At 45.2% G+C, this 10002-nt stretch overlaps 1 protein-coding gene across 4 annotated transcripts in view; it reads right to left on the reverse strand.

The window, feature by feature from the left end:
• Positions 1–8473, reverse strand: part of mark4a (MAP/microtubule affinity-regulating kinase 4a) — a 30678-nt gene extending 22205 nt beyond the window's left edge. For all 4 annotated transcript variants that reach the window (XM_034607391.1, XM_034607392.1, XM_034607393.1 and 1 more), the window contains exons 1-3: positions 7787–8473; positions 4408–4605; positions 3191–3244 (exon numbers count right to left, since the gene is read on the reverse strand). In XM_034607391.1, coding sequence (XP_034463282.1) covers positions 3191–3244; positions 4408–4605; positions 7787–7840 — 306 coding nt within the window. In that variant the 5' untranslated portion in view covers positions 7841–8473. The remainder of the gene's footprint in view (positions 1–3190; positions 3245–4407; positions 4606–7786) is intronic.
• Between the last annotated feature and the right edge of the window lie 1529 nt (positions 8474–10002).

Here is a 10002-nt window from a genome sequence, read left to right on the forward strand (position 1 = left end):
GGTAAAAGGCCATCGCTGAAAACCAGAGACTCTCCTTCATGTCATCAACTCTATCGGAAAAAAAAAATTATGGTGCGATAAGCTTTTCTATCCTCTTTTCTCAATCCTCCCCCTCTCCTATTTTCCGACGTGTCTCCCCCTATTCCCTCCTCCTTCATTCAACTGCTCCGGCAGTCTTCTCCTCTAGCAGCGCCCCCAACGTCACTGTTGCCATAGCAACCCAGGTATTAAGACCGGGCTCTTTCCCTGCTTCTCCAGCTGTGCTAGAGGGAATCTTGGGTAATGTAGTGCTCAAACGATCTCATCATCCTGGCATTTCATTAATTCCCTGCTTGTCCCGGTAGAGCAGAGTGGCCAGATCTGTCAAAACAACACACGATCCCTCGGCAACATGTTCGACCCGGTCATTGTTAATGACCGCAAATAAAAAAAGCAAACCGACAATGAAGCAGACACACACGCTGTGTCAAAAAGGTTCCTGGCTTTATTCAAAAATCTAGCAGATGGAAACAAATGGCTTTAAAACGTAAATTTCATCTTGGACATGTTATGAGAACAAAATGTACAATTAAAATGTGACAAAATCTCAATCTGACACATATTTTGCTTTCAGCTGTCTGTCCTCTCACAAAAATTTGATTTTTTTCAGCGGTGCTTTTATTTCCCTCGTTTCCTTCCTTCCTCTCCCTCTTTTATCCACCGCTATACAATACATCTCCCTCTTTCCTTTCCCCCCTCTACATACATCACCCCCTAGATTATGTTAATATAGGCTCTTTCATGTCTTCAGTACTAACGATTTTCACTAGCCCACGGGTATGTAAAGAAGCCTGCTATCATCAGCAGCCAATTGTAGAGAATTCTCTCCGATCAGTGGCCAATCCTTCACCCCTCTCCTAAAATGTCTTTTTGTCTTTCACAGCATCTAGTCCGGTCCAGGAGAAGCATCAATCATGGCATGAGTTGAGTTTACAGTTCCTGCTAGAGTATCTTATATTCAGGCCAGGTGAGGTAAAGAAAATCAATTCTCTGTCATGGTATTAGCAGGGGCAATATGATGAGTCAAAGTATCAGGATTACAGGAAGCCAGTGATCAAAATGGCAACGGACAACTGTGGGAAAAAGAAAACAATTGGAACCTGCATTTATGGACTAAAGCCTTGATAATAGCATAACTACTCAAGGTCACTGCTACCGCTGCACTGTCAATATAGAGATTTAGCAAAAGATTAGTTACAAAAAAGGAACTCAAATATAATCAGAAAGATTATTTTCTTTAATCGCTGTTTATTCTAGGAAAACACATTTTTTTTGTAACATATTTACAATCATTCTTCCAATAAAGCAAAGTGAAAAATAGAGATGATTATGTGGGCACAAAATATTTCCAGTGGCCACATAAGGTAAGGGATCTTAGCAAGAGGTCCAGAAATCCTCTGCTACTTTCATTCTACATTTCACCTCATGGGGTGAAACACTGATGTTCTTACCATATGTAGCAGGACATACAGACGTCTTCCAGTCAAACAGAATCACACGCACACTACGCACATATAAAGCACAATTATTTCATCCCTGATTTGATTCTTCTGGTCTGTTCACTTCTCGCCCGCAGGCAGAGGAGCTCAGGCAGGCCAAGCGAGGTAGAAAGAGATAAGAGGGAGGGGGGGCAGACTCTTTGGCCCGTATGTGTACATATAAGCAGCATTACCAGAAAATATGGGTTGACTAAATTGTCCGCACCCTTCGTGTCTCTAAGCTTGTATTCACATGTATTCCTTCACCGCAGCTTAGATGTTCACCTGTGTGATCCAGCTGCATGAGGCACATGACAGAGCAGAAAAGGTTTGGATTCCTATGGTTGGGAGCTACGATGTGAGACCAGTGAGCATGTGATCAGACCTCAATGCAGCCATGTTCTGTCTGGATATCTACCCATCTATTCTCCAGCTCTCAATTTCGTGGCTGCAACCATCGGAGGTTGCATTTGAAGACCGATTGTGTCACAGCGGCATGACTAGGCCGTCCCATTTCAAAGGCGTCCTTCAATCCCAGTGAAACTCAGGCTCCTGGATCCTTCCCAGTGTCACCTATCCCAGGATTCATTGCGTTTCAGTTACAAACCTTTTTTTTTCCAAAGAGGTAATGGTGCAGGGGAGCGAGTATCAGGCTTCAATTCAACTGAACGGCTAATAGTGCACATGTTAAAAACCGAGGGGTATCTTTCTCGTCATGTCCAACTTCAGCTCCACTGCTAGGCAACAAGGCAAGGCAAGAGGGGGGGACAAGCTGGTGATACTGATCATGGAAAGCCTCTCTAGAACAAACCGTCTCATTTCTGTTCAACAATCGCAGTCTAAACAGCCAACGAAGGAGGCAGCCTAAATGGGCTGGGTAGACCGCGTCCTACAAAAGGATGCAGCCCCTGAATTCATACACAGCTCACAACTCCTGCTTCTGCATCTGAGTCTAGTGTGTGTGTGCACCACTGTGAGGTTTCCCTTGATAGTTGGTGAAGAGTCCACTGTTCCGCCTTTCTCTGACCTTCATGCACAACCAACCCCACTATTCAGGCTCAACACTCAACCTGCTGACCAGCAGGAAAAAAGAAGCCAGCCCATCAAAAGCTCTCCTTGTGACACACTGTACGCAAGCTTTTCCAAAGACACCTCTTAACCAAACATTGAACACAAAGACATTACCACAGCATCTTTGTTATCCAAAGTAAGGTGTAGTTCGGAAGAATATTAACACACAAAAAACTGAATAGGTTAGGTGACCACAGCTTCCGACATGAGTCAACCCCCTCTCAGGGCAGCGATTACCCCAGAGAGACGAGAGATGATCTCCGGAGCAGGGGTCTCCTCTTGCTCCCATCCAATCCCTAGCACCTGCCAAACAGCATCACATCCAATTTGCCCCCTCTCCATGAGCCACTCTCTCCTTCCTGCCCCCCTCTGAGGGGAAACAGCTGAGGATAAACCTTAACCTCTACAAATCCCCTATGGCAAATCAGTACTTGGATGAATAACATCAACATAACCTAATCAACCGCATTTTTGATGCATTGCTGCTGTTGATGAAGGAAGATGGTGTTAAAAAGTGTGGAGTGTGTTTCATTTTGAACCTGAAGAAATTATGCACATATTCCACCATAAACAATCAGTCAGTGTAAAGAGGAAGAGCTCACCTTTTGTAGGCTGGTTGGGTTCAACTGAGTTTTGTCAATGATTTTTATTGCAACCTGGAAGAGAGACATCGACCAAGTTTCAGATGAGCACATCAACATCATCATTTGCCTTTGCTTAGAATCACCTCCCTGCACGATGCTCAGAAGCCTGCCCCACTGATGTCACTGATCCACATCCAACAATCATTTCTCAACATCCAAAAATAAAGATAAATATAGTTTAGAGGAGATTATTCAATTGTTTACCAGAGCAGGTGAATGTGGGCTGAGGGCCGTGTATACAGTTATTTCAACAAGCTGTAGTAAAGCCATTTTGAGTGGGTTTTAATCCCCACTGACTTGCATTGGCACGACTAACCTAGGCTAATGATGGTTCACTGCCAACTTCAGAAAAACAATAGAAAAACTGGTTTCAAAGTGTTTCTGGCATCATGGAGACATGGACTAAAAAACCTGTAAGTAAAAAACTCCATTATTTAATGTATTTTAGACAATAGTGCCAGACCCAGGTCAAAATAATACACATCATATACATTTTTGTGTACCACTTTCAGTGAAGCCACCTTTTATAAAAGGGGTTTATTCTGCAATTTATGACTTCAAAGACAATAAACTAAACATCATTAATGCTTTATAGATCAGATATATGCTCTATATAACAGATAATACAGGATTTCCAGGGAGGTTGTAACTTCCTTTCACCAGTTCAGATCCTTCATATGTGGCGTAACAAATTTGACTAATCCATTAGGAAGGTAAGTGGTCATACGGTGCCATCAGTCAAAGAAATCTTTTACAGCGTGGCTTTCCAAAAGTTGTTCTTAATGGCTTATAACTGATTTATAAAGCTTCATTAAATTGCTTTAAAAAAACAATTAGTTACAATCTATAAACCTTTCATTAAGTCCACTTATTAGAAAGTGATATGTATTTGGGTTATCATTTTGTATTCAGCTTTTTAAAGTTGTCTGTAAGTAACTGGACAATGGACAAAAATCTCTTCAATTGAAAGTTACGGTAAAAAAAATTTGAACAGAGAAATTTTAGAGGAGGTTCAATAAGGAGGTAAGATAATTACTTCCTGAGGACACCAGTGACATCATCTGATTCTTGCCTTTCTCTCACCCAACAAACACCTGTTTCTCATTCAGCATCTCCTAATCCATCCCTACTTTCCCTCCTCCCACCCTGGAACCCCAGAGCCCCCCGTGTCTCACCTCCTTGCCCGTCAGAATGTGGCGGGCCAGCTTGACCTTGGCAAAGTTTCCCTTGCCGATGGTCTTGAGCAGACGGTAGTTGCCGATGTGCGGCTGCTCGTCGGAGCAGGAGGCGATGGAGTTCCTGCACCGGGCACCCAGCGAGCGGCTGGACTGGCTGGTGGCCTTGTCTGAGCGGCTGGCCCCCAGCGACACATGCTGGAAGAAAAAGGGAGAGAGGGGGGGTTAAAGAGAGCAGCAGCAGCAGCAGCAGTGGGCTGGCAAAGGACCTCCAGGAGGCTTGCCTGTACACTTGGAGCACTGATGGTCCACAGAGGTAAAATGATGTGGGCGAGCCCCTTCTGTCTCTGCTGACTGGTTATACACACTGCACACTGAAGAAAGTGTTTGGACATAGGTCCAGGGAACTTCATGTCACACTGTGTCACTGCTCACAGAAGCTGTTTTCACACATGACCTCCGGAGAATGTCCGCAAAACTGGGTCTGGACATTCTCTGGAGGTTGCGTTCGCACATGAACAAGTTAGCAGGAGATTCTTCACTCAGACCTGTGTCAGTGAAGAGTGTTCAGGTGAGGGTGGCACTTCAGGCAGAGGCAGGACCTAACTCCACTGCTGAGATCATGTGAGTTTGTTTACAGCACATCGACACCAGCATCGACCATTATCACCAAAAGCTCTTTTGACATCTTATTCAGGGTCCTCTACGTTTATGGCACCACTTTTTCAGCCTTTCATCCTGTTTCAAATCCGCCCTGTGTTAGAAGCGTCATTAACACGTCACTGGTGGTGAATCCTCTGGAGGATCTCCTGCCATGTTCTCCCATGGGCTCATTTGGAAACTCTGCTGAGTATTTACTAGGGGGCTGACCGCAGAAACCCCTGAGAATGTCTGGGGACTCTCAATCAGACATTTACATTCTCGCATACAGCCCCTCCGGAAAATGTCCGGACATTATCCGGAGTCACTGAGCAGCGACTGGTCTCACAGGTATGTGTGCATCTCTGACATAAACCACACTGGTAAACACAGTGACGGAAAGCAGCCCAGTGTTACATACAATATTATTTATTGAAAGACGGAGAAAGTAACATATGACTATCACAAACAGGAGGGATGCTGAGCTGAGTGAACACGTGCCCTTTACTTTTTAGTTAACAGCTGTTGTCCAGCTCATGAACACTAGAACATAATGTTTCCATTTTGGGTTCCGCATCATCGTCTTCAGAGCTCGACCACTTGACTGCTGGAGGATGTCTGAATGCAGTATGACAGACTATAAAGGTGATGCTTTCACTGCAACATGAGGCAGCCCTGAGGCTTTCACTGCCCTGTAAACAGTCAGCTGCTCGACGCTGCTCGATTCTGGAGCCCAGTGCTTCACAGTATTGTTGTGCAGCGACGACAGAGTCCAGAGCTTGAGTCACAGCTAATTTTCAGCCAGGAAGCAGAGCAGAAGAGAAAGGGAGGACAACAATATGCATTTACACAAACAAAGCTTGATGTATTACAGTATGAAGCGGCTTCTTGTCATGTGACAAAACGAGGGAAGAGGAGGAGAGAGAGAGGATAGATGGTGAGGGGAGGAATATAACAGGAGATGGAGAAACCAGGATGTCTGATGGAAAGGAGGAAGAAAAGAAGGAGAGAAAAACAAATAGTGGAGAGAGGGATGGAGGAGGAAAGCAGAAAAAGGGAGCAGATGCTGGCACAGTGGTCCCTGGCCAGTCCCAAGCCCTGAGGCATTGCACTTCCATCCCCCCAGCATGTCATTTTGCTCTCAGCTTCCCACACACACACACACACACACACACACACACTCAGAAATGCAAACACAACCATGCAGCCCTACGCCCCACCTTCAGACACTCCCTCCTTCCCAATCTCCCACTCCTGTTCTCACGCCCCACCTCTGAGCCAATTTGGACTCTCTCTACAGTCCACTCGACTGACCGGCGAGTCCCAACCAAGAGCGTTGGAGGCTTTCGCAGCGTGCAGCCGAGTACATGAGTCCACCGACTGTACGCTGTTGGAGAGAGAGGCCTCACCTGTGCCAACATGGCAACACAATGGTTCAGCCGGTCAATTTACTCAGCTGTCATCATCGCTCGATTGTGGAGTGGTGACAGCAGATCCAGATGCATTCTCATGGAAGGAACGGATCTGCATTCATAATCAATCATGCACGTCGTAGATACTCACACACATATGCACATCACACACACATATCTCTTGTTCATGACTTTTGTGGACATTGCACTGACTTGCATTCATTTCCTGCAGACTACGTTTTAAAAATAACTACTAGTTACTTAACACTAACCCTGGACGTAACCTTACCCTGCAACAATTATTATTATGAGGAACACAAGTCCCCATAATGTGACTGTGTAATGAGATTAAGGTCCCCACAACATGAGTAATATATGTAGACCACACACACACACACACACACACACAGACACACACACACAAATCTACTGGCTTAACCATCCCTCTGTGCTGAAAGCTCTGCTAACAAACAGATGGGGGGGATCTTGCCAGAAGTGTTTAAGGCAGAGAAATGACATAATGCAACGTCAATCAGTCATGTCACCATTTTGATGCACATTAATGAAGAGATATAGACAGATAGATAGATAGATAGATAGATAGATAGATAGTGCATGTGTGGACTCTGTTATTCTCTCTGCCTCACATGAATAAATCCTCCTGGCTTCTGTCTCTCCTGCAGGCCGCTTCTGTTCTCCACTGTACTCAATGTACGGCTCTGTCTGACACCCACTGGCTCTGGGGTTGGGCGCTTTGTAGGCTGCGCAGCAACGGACTGCACATCATTTTACGCAGTAATCCCCTCGCCTCATGCGAACAACCCAGATATTCTCTATACATTTATTTTGGCCTTCTGTGCTCCTGTCCCACCCATCCAATTTCTAGAGGGGGGTGCACGCACGCACACGCACGCACGCTCACACACAGCAGCAGCAGGGAGAAGCTCTAATGTGACATCACTCTCTCTCCACAGCCTTATAATAAGAGGTGACGGCTGGTTTTCGGGGTTTCTGCGCATCCCCGCTGAGTGTTATCTCATGCGGGTGGACTCATCCCCGGCTGCTCGCCTGCCATCGGCTCTTCCCCTGCGCACACACTCAAGGTTAGCACATCCTGAACGATGTGGTGCTGCTGAAGCCTCCATCCGACACAACGTCCACAGTCCCTGCGCCTAGCGAGGAGGAGCAGCAGCATCTGTGACCCCGGTGTGCACCGTGAATAAAGCCAGCGAGCGCCAGAGGCCACATACATGAGGAGGGACGTGCACGGTTTATCTCTTGCGCGCACACGCACACACATACAGGCTATAGGCTGTAATTGCACTTACATGGTCTCCGGTGCTCCTGTCGTTTCCAGACGGTAATGCAGATCGAGAAGACATGTTGCTTTCTTTCTCCCCTGTCCCTGAGTGACAATCACGGCGTGTGTGCGCGGGTGGTATTTACAGCAGGCTCCACGCACACAATAATAACATCCGCAGATGAGACCCACCGGCCCGAATCAATCCGCCTCTTCTCCTACCGGCTGAGCCGCGGTCGAGAGGAGACCTCTGCCTGTCATGGCAGCAGCAACGGACATCTGGAGGGGGGGTGGGGGGGGGTGTCCTCAGACGAGCTGCATTTCCACTGTGCACTTTGCAGAAAAAACACGATCAGCGGCGCAGCAGATGCGATGCAATGCAAGTCCCGGGCACCGAAGAAGCGCTAATATGCGGCGATGTTTGGCCGGAGCCCAGCGTCTCTGTGGCGTCTCTCCACCCCCTGCCTCATTTCGCCATGCAAAACAAACAGGGCTGCTCCTGGATGAGGATGATGACCGTCATCTCCGTCTGTCATAACACTGAGCGACCGACCAGCCTCCGCCTCCACCCCGCGTCGGCAGCGAGGGCCAGCCGCTCCGCTCTGCTGCAGCTCCCGGGAAAACGCGGCTCTCGGTGCGGCGGGGAAAAGGCCGAGGTGTCCACGGATCTGCGTCCCGGTCGGTGAGATGCGCACCAGCGTCATCCACAGAGAAGACACCGACACAGCACTTCCGGTCAGTGCTTCGGAAGTAAAAGTCCCAATGGCTACCGCGTCATTCAACTGTATGAAACATTTACTATAGAAACAATAACAAATACATAATAAATGTCACGCATATTTTTACTTTTCAGTTCATTTTGATCAGTTATGTTTATTAACATATCTTATTATTATTATTATTGTTATCATCATTTAATACATATTAAATGTAATTATTCGTTTTTCTACTTGTAGTGGCCTGAGTTGGTTTCACTTTTCATATATAACAATAATAATAATTCCAGCGGCAACAACCACAACAACAACAACAACAATCATAATAATAATATTAATGACAATAATCATTATTATTATTATTTTTAGTAGTAGTACTAGTATTGTTGTTGTTGTTGTTGTTGTTGTTGTTTTTGTCCTTTACTTTTATTCAATGACCTTACTCAGAGGATGTAGCATTAAATCTAAATAATAAAAAACCCTGAACACTTTGAGTAAGATACATCGATAATCCTTTAGAATAGGCAATCAGTAACAAAAGCTCCTTAAAAAGAAGGTAAAAATCTAATGTGAAATGGATAAACGTCCCAATGCACGGTTTCTAGTGAATAAAAAGCTCCTCAGCTGAGCTCATCGATACTGTGTCTCACATGCGTTCTTCTTCCAGTCCTCTTGACATCCTACCCACCTCACTCCTAAAAGAAGTAACCGGTACTATTAACCCTGGCCTTCTCAAAATTATGAATTGCTCCCTTTCTTTTGGTTTTGTCCCTGATCATTTTAAGAAAGCCAGCATTCAACCTTTACTGAAAAGCCAAATCTAGATCAATCACTCCCACAGAATTATAGGCCCATTTCAAAACCCCCGTTCATATCCCAAATTTTTGAAAAGGTGGTATTAACCAACTTTTAGCTATGTGTGACAACAATAACATTTTCACTAAATTCCAGTCTGACGACCCCTTAAGATTACAAATGATCTATGATATCTGCCGATGCTGGTAATTGCTCAGTCTTATTGCTCCTTGACCTCAGTGCCGCATTTGACACCATAAATCCAAACATTCTCATTAAAAGACTAAAACAGTGTGTTAGTTTATCCGGAACTGCCCTTAAATGGTTCGAGTCTTATCTCTCAGACAGAGAATTTTCTTTTTCTATTGGAAACCATGTCTCTAGGTTCTATTCTTGGTATTATTATTGTCCCTGTACATTCTGCCATTAGGAAACGTCAGCAGCCATTTTAATGGTGTATATAATTGCTATGCAGATGACACCCAAATCTACCTGTCTTCTAAGCTAATAGAGTGGCTAATTGCCATTAAGGAATGGATGTCACTCAACTTCCTTAAGTTAAACTCTAACAAAACAGAAATAATAATCTTCTGTCCCGATCAGCTATAGTCAGCAAACTCCTATAGCCTCTCGGTCCCCTAGCAACTAATATCAAAACAACAGCTAAACATCGAGGTGTCGCATTCGATTGCCAATGGAATTTTAAAACACATGTCAATGATATCATTAAATC

Source organism: Hippoglossus hippoglossus, chromosome 14 (assembly GCF_009819705.1).
Source record: "Hippoglossus hippoglossus isolate fHipHip1 chromosome 14, fHipHip1.pri, whole genome shotgun sequence".
NCBI classification, from domain to species: Eukaryota; Metazoa; Chordata; class Actinopteri; order Pleuronectiformes; family Pleuronectidae; genus Hippoglossus; species Hippoglossus hippoglossus.